Genomic DNA, 20,570 nt, shown 5'->3' with positions numbered 1-20,570 from the left:
CAGTAAACACAATAATAAAACGCTTCGGTGGTAGCTAGATACCAGAGTTTGGGACAATTAGCCCAACATGTGAGGTATTAATGAGGAGAGCCACTCAGATATACAAGATGATACAAAGGGGTGTTTTAATAAGTGAGATTCAGAAGCAGGAGCACCACTCTTAAAGGCAATGGACACAGCCGGTAAAGAGTTTATTACTGAACTCCATCACATCTCCTTACATATAGACTCGACCTGAAGGATATCTAAAACCATTCTCAGGCTCCTATAGGTTGTCTTCACAGATCCTCAACTACTGCAGTTCTGGTCTGACAATGTGGTTGTAGGAAATATGAATAGGAGAACAGAAAACAAGCCTAAAGCAGAGAGCTTTATTTTGTATGTGATTTGTGAGGAATAAACCGTTTGTTGGTGTCATGGTCAGGCTGGGCTGCTAAAACATTCCACCTTGAAAACCGAAGCCAGCTGGCGACACATGCTGCTAGCACGCAGCTATTTTGATTCAGATTCACACTAAAACTCAGGAATTTGTTTTCATATTTATTGCAAACTGTTTCCGTCTATAGTTTTGCACCCTCCCCCTTAAAGGCAAACATTAACATTTCTTGGAGATGTATATGCTGACTTTATTGCAGAGAGTCAGATGACAACATTGATATAATTTTCACATTTATAGGCTAAATATGAAGCACCCAATGGCAGCCAAATAGCTAGGCTTGGCAAAAGTGACAATAGCATTCAGGCGTCTTGTCTTAGAGACATGTCGTTTTATTTGACACGTGATAATATGTTGATGATGAGCTTTAAAGGTTCTGGTAGAAGGATTTTATTGGTTTTGGACTAAGCAAGGCCAGGCTAACTGTTTCCCCCTGACCTTTGCACTAGCTAAATTGTCCAATTGCTGGAGGAAGCGTCATATTTTGTCTACAGGCATGAGAGTAGTATCAATCTTCTCATCTAAGGGTCGCGACACGCCAAGCCGACGGGCATTTGCTGGTGTCAGGCAATTGGTGAGTATGTGTTTTATTGGTTAGCAAAGGACAGACATCCGTTAGTGGTTTTTCAGACGATTCAGCGTGTTGTATTGGTAGTGTAGCTTGGTGAACGTGTGCTCTGGAAGAGCAAATGGACGTGACTATAGTGAGCAAACAGGCAGGCACCCTTCCTCACCTAAATATTCCTCTTCTCATCTGAATCATTACCACAATAAAATTTAAAAAAATGTAAAAGTTTAAACTGTGCACCAACTGATAGCATTGTTCAGTAGAGACCAGCTCTGTGCGACAGTTTATTGACCTTTCTGGTTTCCTAGCCTACGAGCTAATAGTAGCTCATCCAGAGTCCCCCTTTTTCAATGACGGATGCAAACTTCTGCTACATGTAGAAATATCTCCTTTCACGCATACACAAACTATATGTGCCAGCTGGCTGAGGAACTAAGTGGAACTTTTTGGTCCAGACACAGACAACGTTAAAGTCTGCCTTCGTTCCTGGTAGTCCTTCGATGTCAGTTTGGTGTGTCTGTAACTGTCTGCAATATTATATCACCAGCCTGTGTAAGGACTGGTGCATCAGTAAGATAATTAGGGCAGAAATAAATACAAATGAAAAGTTGATATACCCCTACGCTGAATAAATCCTAAATTTATCATCATATGTTTTTGGCACAAACATGAAATCACTGTATTCACAGGTTGAGAAGTTTGGGAGTGAATGCACCTGAATAGATGGGATTTTAAGTCTGATTTGGATCAGCAACAGGCCAAATATTTTTTTGAAAACTGATAAATGACCCAGGTATTGTCAGTTTGCTGTGTGGAGAAATTAAAATCCAACCTTGTCTTTTTTTAAGAATGAACTAGGTATAAGGGTTTCAGGTGGTAGTTCAGTTGGATCTAAGTATGATGATATCTAAATCTGAGCCATTCGTGTTCTTTCATTTGTTTTTAGACACAAGACATTTCCAACTGTAATCTATAAATCCCATGCCGTCTAGTTGCAGTGTGATCAAAATCCTCTCAAGGTGACAGTTCAGGTAATCTCCAGGGCCCAGAAGCCTCTTTGTGCATTACTTCGCCAAGTTCCCTCCTGTTCTTCTTGTAAAATCACCTCTACTATTTTGCATCTCTCAGTCTACCTCCATGCACGGCTGCTATCTCCTCGTTCCTTTCTCTCCTCCGGCAATTTTCCACGATGAAGCGCTTTGCATTCTTTACCATCAGGCCAAGCATACAGGGACTGCGTCGCCCGGGGTCACATTAACTCGACGGTGAGGACAATGCCACCATCATGTCAGCTCCCATCAGCCTCCATCCCAACCACAGAGAGGAGAGGGAGAGGAGGAAAAAGAGCGGCAGCGTAAGAGCCAGAGGCTGGGGCTCTTTAGAAAAGAAGAGAAAGGCAGGAGAGAGAGGGAAAAAATAGAAAAACAAACATACACTGCTGCGTGGTTCCCTTCCTTGGGGGAAGGAAAGGGAAAGAGTCAGTGTGGATCTGGGTCTCTCACTATTGAACTGTCTGGGTCATAACACAGAACGTGTGGATGCCTCTATGTGATTTCTAACCCACAGGCCCCATTTCAGGGGAATTTGCCAAGGCATTTCCAGGCCTGGAGCATTGGACATTTCTCATTTCATCTCTGGAGCCCGGACAGCAAAAGACGCTGTGCAGAGCTGTTGTTTTGAACGTGCAATACTTGACGCTACCACTGGACCTGTTGGTGAAAGTTGAAGGTTAAAAACCCCCCAGGAACTGCACTATGATGTGAACTGTTAACGATGATTGCACATGCATCCAGAAATGCTTCCATAAGGTTCTGTAATAATATCTGTGCTATTGTGAAAAGCGGAGTGGGGCGGGCGTTTATTTTGTGTTCTGTTTTTGTAGCAGTTGAATTGAGGGTCTACCAGAAGCTGAATTACGCAGAGATCTTTTACGTGTGTTTAGCCAAAAGATCAGTGCAGATGAAACTGTGCCAAGAAGACATTTTAATGGCAAAACCACACAACACAGTGGCTAAGGACAGACCGAACTCAAAATCCCTCTAAGCTGCTAACACACGGGCAGATAAAATGTCTTTTTATCCCTGAGACCACATGAATTCCCCATCACTAACCAAATCCAAATCTGGTGTCCGGATTGGACACTTATCCACATTGATAGATGATGAAACTTTCTTTTAAGAGACCCAGCGTAATGCTGCAAGTATTGGATCTGAGATATACAATGTCCTATAAGGCAACAAATAAGAACAGCACAAGATTAACATCTACCTAAATGCAAGATGTGTTAGTTTGGTAACATGTTAATCTGGTTAACATTTTGTTCATCCAGCAGATTAAGAGCAATGTGAATAATCATGGAGCCACCTAATAAACAGAATTTCATGCTCCTTTTAGCTTTTTCTGATCACCTCCAACTCCAAAGGCAAAACGCTGTACAATGTTCACCTACAGCTGTTAACTTACAACCAGCTGAAAGACACCAAAACTCTCTGCAGAGCTGACAGACACTGCACTTGGGTGATAATTCTTTGCAGGTTAATCACAGCTAGAGCTAGATCAAGAATATACACGTGAATGTGTGTTAAAGTTAAAAGTACGAGAACTGAACCTCCCACCTCATTTTTTTTTTTTTTTTTTGTGTGTAGTTCCATATGTATAGCAATGTAGCCCACTACATTCATCAGGTGTATAATATTCACTGATCAGCCACAACATTAAAACCACTGACAGGAGAAGTGAATAACATTGACCATCTTGTGACAATTCAATGTTCTGCTGGGAAACTTTTGGACCTGGCATTGGATGTGGATGTTACTTAGACATGTACCACCCACCTAGACCAGACCAGACACCCCCACCCCGTGGCAAAGACACTCCAGCCATCCCCACCAGGATGCAGGCCTGATGAGCCAAAACTGTTTTGGAGGCACAAGGGAGACCTACACAATATTAAGAAGGTGGTCATAATGTTATGCCTGATAGGTGTATGTCATTATAAACATCTTGGCCACATTCATGCGAGGGATTTTGAATTAGTTGAACATCATGAAGGACATCCCAGAAATTAGTTTTGAAACCAGCAGAATATGTAACAAAATGTTTTCTCTCCTCTGTCAAAATCTGTCAAAGTCCATTTAGGTTAAAACAAAATGAAACAAATGCAACAAAAAGAAATTCAGCTTTGGTACACACTAAGCAAAGGTGAAGGTGAGATCACACCCAGATCCACCATCCACTCAGATAAACTTATCACACAGATACCTAATGGTGGCATTCTGCCCTCATGGCCCTCATGCCCCCCTCACACCACACAGAGCAGACCTCAGACTAAGACATTAACACATGGACACAAATACATAGAATATATGTTTGCACAGTATGTTACGACCAGTTTATGGTAGATGGCTCGCTGATGGAACACGTCTGTCATTACTGTTTCTCATTTCTGATGGAGCAAAGGCTCCTGGGAAGGCATCTGTTCTTCCTAAAGCTTGATGATGTGATTTTAAAATGCTGAGACGTGTTGGTTTAGGAGCACATTTGAATTTTTATTTATTTAATTTATATATTTATGAGAAATAGAAATAGTGGTTTAGTTGTTTTTAGATGTTTTTCTTGGTATGAAATCATTTTTCTCAACCTATCCCTCTGATCTTTGTAAAACAAACCACTTGTCTGGTCTATTTCTGATTAACATCTTGTGTACATTACTGTTCAGTCTTATTGAGACCCTGTTTTTTTTTTTGTTTGTTTTTTTAATGAAGCGTGAACACCATTTGATAATCATTCCACTTTGTTCATAAATATTGTACAAATATGTTTGTTTAATGGAATTTCCTATATATTTTATTTAAATAAGGGCTGTATTAACTAATTCATTTGAATCCTAAGAGTATTTATTATAACTGTCAGAGTCTAACAGAATATATTGTGTCATGTCAATGTAGATGGTGCATAGAGAGAACTATATGAGCTGAGTTGTGCAATTTCCTAATGTGCAATAGTGAAGGCTGAAGTACTGTACGTCACCTGATTGCTGTGGCAAAACACAGTGGCACAAATTAACTGCAGCGTGCGACAAAGGAACTGTGAAGCAGATAAGATGTCTTTCTGTTGTGTAATTACACATTACTGATAGTTCGTAAGTGTTAAGGGACGCTGTGGAAAAGCCAGTAAAGGAGTATGAACTAGACTTGAGTGGTGAGCATGTTTAAAGATGTACAGGAGATAGAGATACTCAATGCAGAGTGAAGATGCTGAGCTGTCCCCGTTTATGCAGCTTTGACACGGCAAAACTGGAATTCAACGAAGAGAACAGAAGGGCGATAAATGTATAAATTGTGTAAAACGTGAGCTGAAGCGTGCCGGTGTCCAACACAGTATGTAGCAAAAACATGTATATACTGTACGTACACGTTCTTCTTACTGCAACAAGACGACTCATTTATATCCAAACTGTTCTGAAGATGTTCTTTACTGAAGGTGTTTAGTAACCGATGCCACTTTTGAAGGTGCAATATTAAAAAAAAAAAAAAAAAAAAAAAAGTTAAATTAATATAAGGCTTATGTTGGTTTGACTTCTTTGATTCCTTTGTGCACACACAGCATGCACTTCACCTGGTCCTCACAGCACTCAACAGATAAAACTCCTTGCAGTCAGAGTCTAACTTACAATGCAACAAAGAACAGTCAGCTTTTCTTTGTTGCATTGGGAAAACTCTACCTGTCAGTTGTCATTATTAGTCAATATGGATTTATTATTTGGTAGTTTGTGTCAGTGAATGGATTTAATCAACACTTGTACATCTAACAGTCCCACAATAAATCTTATTTTAATGAAGGTATTCTGGGGATTTAGTGCAGGGCAGTTATATAAGAAGATAAGAATTTTCATTAGCATACCTAATGAAGTGGCCAGTGAGTGTATATGGAGAAGAGATTCATTGAACACAGATGGTGTAGCTGTGTCAGACACAGAGCAGCTCCTCTTGGAGCAGGTGGAGAAAACAAAAATACTTTGAGATAATCTGACAGTTAGTACAATAGTTAAATTTTACCTGTTTAGACTCAAAGCCGTTCCAAACACATCCCTGTAACTTTATTAAGCAACCATGAAAGGAATGATACCAAACTGGAAAACAGTTCATTTTTGATTGACATGACACGAAGCAACTAATACGATTGCAATGATCCTGTACTGCCACCTTGTGGCTGTTCATGACACCACATGACCCACAGAAAGAATTTCCCGACTTTATCTACACATTTTTAAGTCAGATTGCTAATTATCCTACCCAGTCGGCCTGGATTTGAAGGCATCAGTGCTAACCACCATGCCACGGTGCCGCCCCCCCACCAACAGAAAACACTTCACAGCGAAACTATTTTAATAAAAGATTTTTTTTTAATGGTACATCTTCGGTCAGGTTAAAAATGTCACACATTTAACAGAGTGCAGTGAGTTAATTCTGTACTTTTTCAACCATTTCTATTAATCATTTTTTAGTGATTTAAAGTGAACCTCTGCATGTAAGGATACAACTTTTCTAGAAGACGCGCAGGTTTGGAAATTGCACTAATTCAGAAAAATTAAGCTTTCACAAATTCAAACTAAAATGAATTAACTGACCTAAATAATTTAATATTTCATGACCCGCATCCTTTACGGGGGATCCGGTACTGTAATAGCAATAGGTTAAACAACTCTAGCATAATGTACAAAATAACATTTAATAATCCAAAGGAAATAATTAATAACTTCCATTTTATCCTGCACTAAGAATAAACTTATTGCAGGACAAAAAAAAAAGTAAAAAGAAAAAAAGACACTGATGGCATCAACGGTAAGTTTTTCCTGGCCACACAATAATGGAGGTAAGAGGCTGTTGGCATTACACCTGTAGCAAATGTCATTTACTATGCATGGTTTGGTCATATAAACACATACTGTACTTCTCAAACTGTTTCCGTGCTATGTTATCAGACACACACCGTGGATTTGTTACACTCTGTCTAAACTCAACAACATGACAGACGATGGAATGACAGAGATGAGTGGTCCTCAACGTCAAAATAACACAATCCATATGATTGTTAGATGTTCGTGGCAGGTTAAGCGCTTTAGAGTTCGTCTAAATGTGCTTTTTAAAAACATAAAGACAAGCCAGCAGAACAGTTTTAACTGATCTACCTTGGTGGAGGAGTGTTGGAAAAAGTAGACCCCATTAACACTCACTTAAAATAAATATAATTGTACCCAAACGCCAGGTGAACTGTGAAACCTTATAATGAACTGCATCCCTGAACATAAACAGACACTCCTCATTCATAATGTGTATAGTAAATAAAAATTAAAAAAAAAAAGGTGTTTCCCATGAGATGATGTGGGAAATGTAGGAAGTTGTAGGAGGCATTAAACTCCGCTCTCTGTCCCAAGGAGCTTTCAACAAATGTGAAAGACAAGGCCAATGTCTGGTAAGAGCACAAGGTGAATGTATGATAGGATCAGTCAGCCTTTGCTGGTAAAAATAAGAGCAGGTTACACTGTGTGCCTAGTAGGGAGGCAGAGATTTATTACAGCGGTATCGGACGGTATTTGCTTTTTTGATTGATCTCGAACATTAACTGATGTCAGCGGGAATCTGTTGTGTCGTATCAGTTTCGCAGTTTTTAATTATTCTTTATTATTTCTTATTTCTATTTCACTGAAAAATAATTCTGTAGTCTATGTTATGAGAATGAACATTTTTCATATTTGAGTAGGTAGGTGTATAGTGTACCAAAACTGCTTTTGAAATTGGTATTTTTTTTTTTTTTACCCAAAAGTACGTTTGTCATGTGAAAGAAACCTATATTATACTTATATTGTGTCATAAATTAGTACGATTACATGTGAGCTATATCAAAGTTAGTGTGATGAACAGTTCGCTCATACTTTAGAATGAAGATTTCTGTCCTTGGCTAGAGGAGGGGATTCATGGGCAACAAAACCATCAGTGTGAGTGAATCCTTAATGCTAAGGAACCGTGTTTTGATCCTTATTAAATCATACATACTGGTCCTTCTCAACATGTTAACATTTTAAGCATCTAAAAATACTTTTGTCTTCTAATATTAGGTTCTGTACAATCAATTTCTGGACCGGTCATCTAATAGTAAAACACTTCCTGATAGACTGTTATGATGGAGCACCTTAGCAAAGGATGACAGAGAAAGAGAAGATGAATTCAACATCTTAGCATAGGATATGTCAAGTAATTTGTAGGATATATAATGATTTGAGTGATTATTAAAAAAAACTCATAGCTAAATCTGATTTATCATATGGAGTAGACATTTATGTTTAGTAACCTGGTTATAGTGGTTAAAACACCTTAAAAACCTCAATACTGTATGCAGAATATGCAGAAACAGACCTTAAAACTCAGTAGAGGAGAGTGTCCCTGGTTAGCTGTAAACGTGACTGGCAGTAGAGATCAACTTGTCAACCGCTGAAACGGATGTTATCAAGTATTTCTTCCCTAATATGCACAGCTCTGTCTATCTCCGTCCAGTTATGTTGTTGCCTCCGGGGTTTATAACGACAGAATCCAGTAAGGGACGGAGTGCCTGGCCAAACGGCCTACGGAGGAAACACAGCGGAGAGTGGAGTTAGATTAAAATCAAACAAGATCACGGACAAATTCTTTCAGTGGAGAATGGGGCACACATAGGCAAGAGACAAACAGACACTCTGTCACAAAAGCAATATAATATACTGCAATATAAATACCCACAGTGTACATTTATCTATTATACGCGATGTACAACTTTTAAGTCTGTTCACGTCTGTTTTTTCCACTTACAATTAAAGTCAGATGTTATTTGATGTCATATCTTATCAATTCAAAATGTTCAACATCAGTATGAGCAGAGACATGGTTTTACCACAAATACGAAGAGTAACACAGGGAAAATGAACAGAGCTTTGGGGATGCAACAGTAGCCTTATGGCACGGATTGAGGAAACTCACGTGGACAGTACTTCAGATGGGAGGTCTGTAATGTACGACGGGATCTTTTTGCCCGTGAGGAACTGGGCCACCTCGCTGCTGAACGTGTTGCAGTTGTGCTCAAACAAGTTGTACTTGTCACCCCTGTGCACCAAGAGAGCGAAGGAGAGAAGATGGAGGCGTGAATTCAGAGGAGGGGGAGCGAGAGGCCGCGAAGGGTGGAGAAGGGCGGGTGAGCAGCAGGAAAAGACAAGATAGAGACGTTTTGATGGAGAGATAACAGGAGGAACGGAGGATGTGACACTTAACAGCTCATTTTCTTTTTTCACTTGCTACTCTTACGAAGACAATGCACCATAGATTCAACACAGCATTAAACATATTAATTAGAATTTAAATAATTATTATTCACAAGTAAAGACATGTAAAAATACACTGTAGTACGGTAAGTTAATTATTTGAAGACTTGTGTGAACCAAACATGTGTGATGAGATTGAGCTTTTACCTGAATGTGGACCCTGCCAGTGACATTAGATACTCCATAAATATCTCTTCAGGCACCTCAGTGAAGCCCATGTCAACGACGGAGTCAGGTTCACCCAAGGGGGTACCACCCTATGACATAAACACAAACACAATACATAGATGCTTCATTGGATGCCTTGATCTAAACACTCTTCATTCAGAATTCTTCTAGTACAGCATTACAATATTTAAAATGTGTGTGCTGGATGTCTGAGGAAAAGGGACAGAGTTGAGTCTTACAGGTGCGCAATTGTTGATTCCTTCTCCAACGAAAAAGTACTCCTTTCCGTAAACCACAATAGCCGTGTGCCTTTAAGACAACAAACGTAAAGTTTAGGCTGTGAAAGAGTTGCACTTCACACGATTAGCTTAAGCTTAGTGAGAAAGCTCCAACAAACAGTCCATTATTTACGGTGCCTCACCATATCCCATCGAGTTGTTTCCCTGCGAAGATGAAATAAAATGATTTAAATTAGAATTAACTTTATCCAGCCTTAGCTATATGTAGGAAGTATTTTATAAAGACAGAAGAAAGCAGTATGTCATCCAAAATCTGTTTCCTTCGCAAGCCAGGGTGAACTCAAGGGCTTTAATGAACCCGAGCTCAGGTGACTCGTCAAAAACTCACCTAGCATGACAGGACTCAGCTGGCGGGCCATGCCTCTGGAGAGATCGTAAATGTACAGTTTCACCGGATAAGAGCCAGTTTGGTCCATGATGACACGAACGGATTTCTTTAGCTAGTTACCTGACTTCCTTTCACCAACAGCTGACCGGCTAGCTGACTTACCGGTAGTTTTAGCTAAAAATAAGTTTTAGTAAATTGTGCTCAAACTGTTATAAATATAAATATATGATACAAGCTGTTTATGAGGAAAAATAGTAAATAAAGTCGAAAATACAACTCTACCCTGAAGTTGCCGGGTACCCTCAGCTCATGCTGTGTCACTGTCTGACTGTAAATAATAATATGAAAAAAGTTCATGAGGAACCTTCTTCCGGGCAGCCTACAAATAAACCCCGCCCACTTCCGTATGATTGGTTGGTGTACTAGATTGAAAGAAAAGCGCCCAATCGCTGACGAGACGTCCGACAAGAGTTTTCAGCGTGCTCGCTCACGTAAAGGAGCGCGCCACTCATTGAAACTAGCCAGGACTTGTAGAAAGAAAGTAGCAGAGCAGCACGGTAAGTGACTGTGTGCTACAGTAACAACTGTTTGTGAGTTTTTAGTTTTAGGTCTAGTATATATAGTTAATGTGTAATCTTATAAAGGTAAAGTGGTTATTCAAGCTGCCTTTAAAGAACAACGAACCGAATAGTGGCTGGCTATTACATGCTAGCTAACGCCATGTTTCCTCGCTGTAGAGGAAACCTCAGTTAATTAAACATTAATTAACGTTTGAGTTATGCTCTTTGCTGTACAACACGGATTCTTAGATTAGATTTGCAGCACACTTATTTGTGTAAGTGCATATTTTGTCAAGTTTTGAAGGAGCACTGTAACTCAAGACCGAGCAGAGAGGTGGCAAGTTGATAAGTTTTAAGTGCATACGAAGATTTCTTCTGCCAAAATAATGTTTGAATCCAGTCAGTTTCTTGTGGTATCACAGAATTTAACTATACAATCATGTTGTCCTGTAAACAAGTGCAGCGCTGATGGCTGAGTGGAACGCCTACTACCGGAATGAGGAGGAGGAGGAGGAGCAGGAGGAAGGGGAGCAATCTGGAGGTGACATGAAACATCATCATTATACTCTTTATGTCAGCGGGCAATAGTGCTGCCGCTGATCTCGGTGATCAGTGACAGATAGTATATTATAACAAATGTAAGACACTGTCTGAACCACCAAAACAAACCAGGTCCCCGTCTTTGTCAGGAGATTACAGAGTCACTGGAAGAGACAGCCTGGTGTTCTTGGTTGACGCCTCCAAAGAAATGTTCATCAAAGGGGAAGACGGAGAACCCTCTAACTTTGACATGACCATGCAGGTAAGGCTGGTAATCTTGCTTATTGTTATTTAATTTTGCGTTGTTTTATTGAAATGTCTTGTCCTATTTGATTTATAGTATTTCTGCACCATCTCCTTTGTTTTTGTAGCAAGAAATATGTTTTAATTATTGAAAATATTCACAAGAAACTGAGACGACATAGTCAGGAAGAAGCACTTTTAAACATAAATTGCTTTGAAGAATTGCAGAATGTAATAGTGATATGCTAGAAAATAGATATTTTGACTTGATATATTTGTATGTAAATCATATGAGAAAAGTAAAGAAGGATTCATGTTTATAGAGTTACCTTAGGTTTCTTCTCAGACAGTTTGTGTTTTGTTTTCGTAGGTTGTGCGCACTGTGTACACTAGTAAGATCATCAGCAGTCACAGGGACCTGTCGGCTCTGGTTTTCTACGGCACGGAGCAGAGCAAAAACCCCAGGAACTCATTCAAACATGTCTATGTGTACCACGACCTTGATGAACCCGGTAAGGTGCTGGCTGGTGTGCAGAGGAAGTAATAGTGTGAAGCTGCAGTTGATATTAGCCAACAGGTTTTTTTTTATCAGTTGTGTTTTGGGTAAAGAGATACATATTTTTTATTATTTAAATCGCTAAATAGATCTTTCTTACAACACTGTCTGTTTTTTGTTTTTTATTTTGCACAGGTGCAAAGCGAGTCCAGGACGTTGACGCTCTGCGGGGGGAAAAAGGTGCCCAGCTGGCTGCAAAGACCATGGGCAGTGGGAAGACATCATTAGGTGATGCCCTGTGGTGCTGCGCCAACCTCTTCAGCGACATAAAGCTTCGCCTCGCACAGAAGCAGCTGATGATTTTCACCTGCAGGGATAATCCACACGGGGGCGACAGTGTGAAGGACCGTCAGGCTCGCACCAAGGCTGGAGATCTTAAGGAGACTGGTGGGTCTGGTCTAAAGGCTCCTCTTCTTTCATGGAAACCTGTTAAACTGTTTTGCAGTCAGCATATGATTTTATTGTACGGACAGCTTTGGATTTTACAGCAATAAAATCATGGACATAGTTATGCTCATTAAAGCAGTCAACATTTTAAATCGTACTTTCATTACGTACTTGCTTTATTGCAGCCTTGTGATTTATTAAGCACACTCTTGACTGATCCCTCTTCTCTTAGGTGTCGTTATTGATTTAATGCACCTGATGAAACCAGGAGGCTTTGATGTCTCGCTCTTCTTTCGTGACATTGTTAGTCCACCAGAGGATGACAGTGATTTGGGGCTGCAGATCGAGCCTTGTGACAAACTAGATGACCTCCAGAAACGGGTCCGGGCTAAAGAACAGAAGAAGAGAGCTATGGCCAGGTAGAGATAAGTGATGGTGTTGTTCTAGGTTATTCTAGCTGTTCCTTCTTATATAGTTTGTTCCTTTTCCTCTTCCTATTCCTCTTTGGTTTGCACTAAGCTGTCTTCTCTGCCTATTCCTCACACCATTCTTCCCTTTCTGTTATCTTAAGGTTAAATCTGTGTCTTGGTGAAGGCTTAAATGTAGCGGTGGGAATTTATGCGACTGCTGTGGCAGCTCGGAAACCAGCTCCAGTCAAACTTTACAGGGAAACGAATGAACCAGTTCACAGCAAAACACGTACCTTTCACACCCAGACTGGCAGTCTGCTGCTGCCTAGTGAGATAAAGAAAGCCCAGGTAAAAGCAGCAGACTTAATAGAATGCCTTTTTTGTTTTGTTGTTTTTCATGTGTTTTAGTTAAATCACTTTGAAGCTGAAACTGAAAAACGTGTTCTAGGTGTATGGAAAGAAACAGATCGTGATGGAAAGGGATGAAGTGGACGCCATCAAGAAGTTTGATGACCCTGGATTGTTTCTGATTGGATTCAAACCGATGGAGAAGCTGAAACTCCATCACCACATCCGTCCTGCCGTCTTTCTCTATCCTGAAGAGAATGAGGTCAAAGGTACATCTGTGTGTCTGGCTGTGTCAGATTTGCAGCCACAGTACTGACAGTGGATTTTTCCAAATACTATGAGTTTCATATTGCTTTTAATGGAAGTAAAACATAGGAAACATTATGTTACATTGTACAGTATGGAAATGGAAACCAGTCAGTAATCAGTCAAGACTGAGACTAATGAATAATGTGTCCTGAAAAAAAGTGTGCCTTCTCTTAAATGGCAGAAAACCAGTACTTACACCTAATACATTTTAAACTATTAATGGTTTAATACATTTAAAGCCTTTTTTCTTATGCAGTTATAATCAAGAGGAATTCTATACCTAATGCTCTGAAACAAATATGTCCTGTGTGTTTTTTCCTCCATAGGTAGTGCATGCCTGTTCTCTGCCTTGTTGAATAAGTGTAGCGAGAGAAACGTGTTCGCTCTGTGCCGTTGCATCTCCCGCCGAAACTACCCCCCACGTTTTGTTGCTTTGCTTCCTCAAAAAGAAGAGGTCAGTGAGGGCAAACTACAGATCACACCACCAGGTAAGTCCATGCTGGGGTTATAAAGAATCCCAGATTTTTAACTTTGCTTTTGGTACTGCTTTATCTTTGTTTAAATAAACCGTGTCAGTTTACATTGATATCCTATTTCTCTTGGCTTTATCAGGTTTCAATGTAATCTACCTTCCGTACGCTGATGACCTGCGGACTCTGGATCCTCCCCGCCACCCGTCTGCTTCACAAATACAGGTTGATAAAATGAAGGAGATCGTCTCAAAGCTCCGCTTCAAATATAGGTCGGTTTAAAGAGAATCTGGAATGTTATATTTTATAACCCCATGCTACAGCAGTGTTCCCCATACAGTGTTAATACTGTGGCGGCCCGCCATGGTCTCATTACGAATTGGAAATAGTTTTGCAGGTCTCACACAACATTGTGTTTGCGTTGTTTTTCCGATTGCTCCTGAAAACATGCCAAGCATGCCCAGCGACATTGTCACCAGAGTCTCTGTTGAAGTGGTCTTCTTTGATGTTATTGTGTCGTCATCTGTTAAAGAATGTACGTTACCTGGTAGTCCCACAATAGCTGCCACCCTCTGCCACATTGTATTCTATAGTACGTGGGGCTGCAGTAATAGTTTTTACTTCCATTCAGACCAAACAGAACACAAATTCAAATTTCAAGGATACCTGGGTCAGGCATCAGTTTGTAGTATTACTGGCCTCCATTGAGATGACTTGTAGCAAGATACTGTTATTTATTGGTTGTCTGAACACACCATAAGGATAAAAAGAAAAGAGCAAATATATAGCATTTTCAATTCCGTTTCATCTTATTTATGTAGTATCAATAGCAATCCAAATATTCTTAAGACGCTTTACAGACCATGGAGCTTGAAACCCCTGAAGCACTGTAGTGACGGTGGCAAGGGAAAAACTCCCTTTTAACAGGAAGAAACCTTGAGCAGGACCCAGCTGTTTAAGACCAACCAGGTATAGAGACAGAACAAGGTTAGGGAAACTTGAGAGAGGGATACAGAGTTTATGACTTATGACTTGCCATACTGTAACACAAAAATGCATGGATAGTGACGGAGCAAACAGTAGTCATGGGAAATCCACCAATAGCCTAGGCATATAGCAGCATTATTAAGGGATGGTTCAAGGTCACCTCTGCCAGCCTCACTTATAAGCTTTATCAAATTCTCCACAGGAGAAGGGCCTGATAACTGAAGCTTCAATAATAATAATAATAATAAGAAGAAAACCTTTATTTGTCCCACAATGGGGAAATTGCAGTTTGCAACAGCATGCAGAAATGACAGAGACAGAACAGATGATAGACATATTGCACAGACTGGTGTTATTACACCATAAGGTGTAATAATATTGCACATATTAGGAGTGCTCGCCATGGAGCCTAACAGCAGCAGGAAGGAAAGACCCTCTGCATCTTTCCTTCACACATGGAGGGTGAAGCAGTCTGTCACTGAAGCTGCTCCTCAGTCCTGTCAGGTCACCATGGAGGGGGGCGGGACCCATCGTCCAGCATGGAGGACAGTTCAGGCGGAACTCTACTGTCACCGACCTCCCCCACCGAGTCCAAGGGGCAGCCCAGGACAGAGCTGGACTTCCTGATGATCTTATCCAGCTTCTTCCTTTCCCTCTCTGCTATGCCACTGCTCCAGCAGACCACTCCACACAGGATGGCCGACGCCACCACAGCCTGCAGAGTGCGGCCAGTTCGAACGTCTTATATGGCGGCGATCTCACGTTGCCCATGGTAACGGAGGGGAGAACAGCGTCTCTTCTTTTGTCGATGTTGTTTTCCTGCTCGGCGTCCACGGCGGGTCCCACGAAGCATCTCCGTGAGGATCTCATGTCTGTCCCGAGGGAACACCACAGCGCCACGCAGGGCGATCAGCCGCTCCCTCCTGTTAACAATGCGCACGCTGGCCGCTTCTTGCATAGTTACGCCGGCCACTTCCTGCATAGTAACGCCGGCCGGTCTGGCTGTTGTTAAAAATATTTGGCTATGGCGAGACTCCCAATAAAAAACAAAACAAAAAAAAAGTACAATGCTCTCTGAAAAACTATATACAAAAGTAATCTCCACAAAAGAGAAGTGAAAAGTTAATTAAATTCGAAAAAAAGAGAGATCTAGTAAGAGCTGTTGCAAGCAGCTGCTGGCTTCAACTGGCGCAGCAAAAAAAATAAAAATACTACTTTTTAAACTACAGGAGTCTGTAAGCCTGCATTTGAGAGCAAAGCTAAATCCAGTCAATGATCTTGCTGGAGACCAAGGTAATCCCATTCGGAAAAACTATGTCATTACATAGTCAGTCTTATCATGTAGGGGCCAAAATCAGTGAATTCTGTTTTGTCTGGGTTTAGTACAAAGTATAAAGTCATCCAAGTCTTTATGTCTGCAAGGCATGTTTGGAGTTGGATCGAATGATTTTTCTCATCTAACTTCATGGCTGAATATAGTTGACTGTCATCTGCATAGCCGTTAAAATTCATGTATTGTTTCCTAATAATATTTCATAAGGAAAGCATGTCCAATGTGAAAAATATTGATCCTAGAAAACTACTAAAACTACTGAAACTTGTAGCATCTTTGAATTTGCAATATGGAAATGGACACAAGGAGGTGTCAAAATCTGAACAAGTCAGATCTCTGTCATGTTTTCATTCTCTAACACAACACAGGAGCGACGCTTTTGAGAACCCAGTCATCCAGCAGCATTACAGGAACCTAGAGGCCTTGGCTTTGGATATGACGGCTCCAGAAGAAATGGAGGACCTAATCCGTAAGATGAAGAAAAAAAAAATATTTTTTTGTGGCTGCTACAACCATTGTTTGTGTTTTCACCTCATTGTTTTTCACCTGTTTTTTCTTTTTGTCTGATTCAGAGCCAAAGGTCGAGCAGATGGATCACCGCCTGGGTCCACTGGTCGAAGAGTTTAAAGATCTAGTCTATCCTGCCAACTACAATCCAGAGAGCAAACCAGCACCCAAACGCAAAACAGGTCAGAACTCCAGTCATCTCTGGAACTCAACGAAGTTGTTTTTTCCTGGTGGTGGTACCGTATGGTTCAATAGTGCTGCCTCATTAAGTCAAGGGGTTTGATTGTGTTACTGATGAAGTTAAATAACGTCACCCTGTTAAAATAATCGCCTAACTCATTTTTTCAAGTTTTTCAGGAAACACAAAAATGCAAATCCGCTTAAGGCACACATTTGGCATAGGCCACTATCTTAAAGGGGTAAAATCACATGATCTGATCAACTGAGGATGTAGGAAATTTTACCATAGGTGGCCGGCGTCATGAGGAAATAATTTATGCAAAAAAAACTATTTTGACAAAAAATGACTTAGGCGATTGTTTTAACAGTGTGACGATAAGTGAAATGCAGTCATTTTGTGCTAATGTACGTTAAAAGTCTGGTTATTCTTTTGACTCCATGACTGAACTTGCAGCCGAAAGTGGAGGTGGAGCCCAGAAGAAACCCAAAGTGGAGGTGACAGAAGATGAGCTGAAGGCCCACGTGCAGAACGGCACTCTGGTAAAGCTGACCGTGCCCGTCCTGAAGGAGGCCTGTAAGCAGTTTGGAGTTCGGACCACTGGGACCAAGAAGCAGGAGCTGATAGATGCTCTGACAGCCCGACTGGGCCCATGAGGACTCGGTATCAGACTCGCTCTCCTGCCACTTGAAGCAAGTCTCGGTACATTTTGTTTAAAAAAGTATCTACACAGTCTGTGGCTTTTAATTTTGCCGTGGACTAGACACCGTGTTCAGTCTGAAACAAAAAAGTAAACAAAATCTTATCCTGTTGGGCTTGATAAGATTTACTAAAGGCCAGGGTTAACATCAGACATTAGTGTCTCAGTCTCACTTTTAGAGGTTTGGATGTAAAAATCTTTATATTGTAATTTTCTTGTGAGGAATAACTCTCATGTAGCTGATTTTGTCTTACAACACTGAAACCAGTCTGAATGGTTGGGAATACCCTGTATCTTAGAAAATACTGCTGATGACACTTGTTGATAATGTTGCATTTGGATGAATAAAACTTTTTATAGCACTGCACCAAATTCCATTGACATTACTGCATGAGTTGATACACTGTGCATCTTAGGCAACATTTCCAGTTCTTCCCGACGCAAGCATTCGTTAATACACAGGATTAAATGTTACAATCCCTTGTGCCAAGATCCCAGGCAAAACACATTTAGATTCCCTGTCCAACAGAGGAACAACTAACAAACCTACGGTCATGAGATATGACGATTAACCTACAATCTACATGAAGTAAATGCTGCTGGCTTGTATGGCCCACAGAGCAGCAGAGGATAATTCAGACTTTGTGAAATATAAGCTAACCAAATGCTGCTGGCTTGTATGGCCCGCTCAGCAGCTAACCAAAGAATTAAAAGGGGGCGGCCAGCCGATGACCCTGCGCTCACCGTTTGTCTGTGCTTGTGTGTTTTTAAGCTTGTTTTAATGAACACTTAAAGCAGTTCTTTTACCAAGCGTGGATGTCACTCATTGGAAACGTTGCCGCACTCTGCACTATGTTGTCACGATGAGGAGCGCTTCACTCAGGATACTTTTTTGCCTTCTGAGGACTTCCTCACCGACACTCAAGAACACCTGCTCTTACTTCGCTGGACCCGTGGACTTGTAGAAAGAAAGTAGCAGAGCAGCGCAGTAGGTGACCGTATGCTCCAGTGACCATATGTGTGTTTTTAGTTTTAGGTCTCATGTATATAGTATCATTGTAAAGATAAAGTGGTTATTCAAGCTGCCTCTAAATAACAACGAACCGAATAGTGGCTGATTACATGCTAAACTAGCATGTAGTGGAAACCTCAGTTAATTAAACATTAATAATGTATTAATTGATTCTACCTTCAGTTAAGATCGGCTATGCGGGCTTATGGTGTTCCATGGGGCTCAGTGCTCCCTACACATCCTCTTCATAAATTATTATTTTCAACTGGATCAACGCGGGGAGTGGTCTCTAAACTTTACAAATTCATTTCTGACCCTCACAAGTCACTGCCAGTGGAAGCTACATGGCATAGGGATCTTTCTGTAGTAAATGAAGACATTTGTTGGGACAAAATATGGAAAAACTTGAGGGACACATCTAAGAATCCATACCATATGCTAATCCACTTCAAATGTGTCCATAGGATGTATCTCACACCTAGAAAGCGACATTCTATGAAAATCATTCCATCTCCCAATTGTGATTTATGTTCATTAGGTGTCCTGGGATCCTTTATCCATATGTACTGGGAATGCCCAGGGGTGGCCGAATTCAGGGAAAAAGTTTGTCATACTTTAAGCAACATACTTGGAGTTAGGGTCCCACTCTCGCCATTGTTGCTCCTACTCAATGACGACTCCCCTCTAGATCTGACCCTGCAACAGAGACGTGTTCTGTGGGAAGGGTGTCACTGCTGCCAAAAAAAGGTTGGCTCTAAGATGGCAACCACCACATTCCTTGACCTGGCAGCAGTGGGCCAACACCTTTCTCGATATAGTTTTGATGGAGTGTTCTGTTGCCCGAATACATGGAGCCAGCGTTAAAACTCTTCGGGAGTGGGAGGTGGCTCACAGACTGGTGAAGGACAGAGTGCAACACGATAGGCCCGAAAAAGTGTGTCTTAGGTGAGTGCGGAATTTTCTGTCTATTTTTTATTTTTTATTTATTTTATTTTATTTTATTTTTTTTGAGAGAGACGGGGGGGGGTTCTGTTTGTTCATGGGGGGTGGGTGTTGAAAACTGAAAATTCTATGTTTGACTGCTGTATTTTGTCTTTATTACAATAAAGAATTGATCACAAAAAAATATAATAATAATGTATTAATTGACGTTTGGTGCTCTTTTCGAGTTAAGCTCTTTGCTGTACTACGGAAGCGTATTGCTGCCACACTGTAGAAAAAAAAAGGCTCAATATTATGTAATTACATGAAAGTTTCTTGTTATAACATGATATTTTTCACGTTTTAACATGATAAGTATCACGTTATTACATGAAATTATCATGTTATTTCATGAAATTATCACGTTATTTCATGATAATGATATTTTCACGTTATAACGTGAAAATATATCTTGAAATAACATATTTTCACGTTATAACATGAAAATATCATTATCATGAAATAACGTGATAATTTCATGTAATAACGTGATAATTTCATGAAATAACGTGATACTTATCTTGTTAAAACGTGAAAAATATCATGTTATAACAAGAAACTTTCATGTAATTACATAATATTGAGCCTTTTTTTTTTCTACAGTGTGGCAGCAATACTCTTCCGTACTGTACAACACGCATTCTTCGATTAAATTAGCACCACACTTATTTGTGTAAGTGCGTATTTTCTGAAGTTTTGAAAGAGCACTCTGTGACCCAAGAACAAGCAGAGAGGTGTCAAGTTGCCAAGTTTTATTTGCGCACGAAGATTTCTTCTGCCAAAATAATGTTTGAATCCAGTCTGTTTCCTGTGGTATGCTATTACAGAATTTAACTATACAATCATGTTGTACTGTAACCAAAGGCAGCACTGATGGCTGAGTGGAACGCCTACTACCGG

At 40.5% G+C, this 20,570-nt stretch overlaps 2 protein-coding genes across 3 annotated transcripts; one reads left to right on the top strand and one right to left on the bottom strand.

Annotated features, from left to right (window-relative positions):
* Positions 1 to 6,385: 6,385 nt before the first annotated feature.
* On the bottom strand, positions 6,386 to 11,334 carry desi1b (desumoylating isopeptidase 1b). 2 transcript variants are annotated; one of them, XR_014699642.1, is made up of 7 exons: positions 10,150 to 11,334; positions 9,944 to 9,965; positions 9,762 to 9,831; positions 9,502 to 9,611; positions 9,017 to 9,139; positions 8,420 to 8,625; positions 6,386 to 8,195 (listed from the first exon to the last, which is right to left on the bottom strand). XR_014699642.1 is itself a non-coding variant. In XM_084568149.1 (6 exons), exons 1-6 carry the CDS (start codon positions 10,235 to 10,237, stop codon positions 8,544 to 8,546), a joined length of 495 nt encoding a protein of 164 aa, XP_084424275.1. In that variant the 5' UTR covers positions 10,238 to 11,334; the 3' UTR covers positions 6,386 to 8,543. The 2 variants fall into 2 exon arrangements, 1 of the variants encoding a protein (XP_084424275.1); XM_084568149.1 differs by having other exon boundaries at positions 6,386 to 8,625.
* Positions 10,694 to 18,973, top strand: xrcc6 (X-ray repair complementing defective repair in Chinese hamster cells 6). The gene is made up of 13 exons (XM_084568148.1): positions 10,694 to 10,706; positions 11,173 to 11,250; positions 11,399 to 11,511; positions 11,863 to 12,004; positions 12,184 to 12,435; positions 12,668 to 12,854; positions 13,007 to 13,193; positions 13,294 to 13,462; positions 13,829 to 13,990; positions 14,115 to 14,244; positions 16,661 to 16,761; positions 16,865 to 16,981; positions 17,434 to 18,973. The coding sequence occupies exons 2-13, from the start codon at positions 11,178 to 11,180 to the stop codon at positions 17,631 to 17,633; spliced, it is 1,833 nt and encodes a 610-aa protein (XP_084424274.1). The 5' UTR covers positions 10,694 to 10,706; positions 11,173 to 11,177; the 3' UTR covers positions 17,634 to 18,973.
* Positions 18,974 to 20,570: the final 1,597 nt, after the last annotated feature.

The sequence above is a fragment of the Chelon labrosus genome, assembly GCF_963514085.1.
Source record: "Chelon labrosus genome assembly, chromosome: 19".
NCBI classification, from domain to species: domain Eukaryota; kingdom Metazoa; phylum Chordata; class Actinopteri; order Mugiliformes; family Mugilidae; genus Chelon; species Chelon labrosus.
The sequence above is the reverse complement of the archived record's forward strand: the minus strand, read 5'-3'. Positions and strand labels throughout refer to the sequence as shown.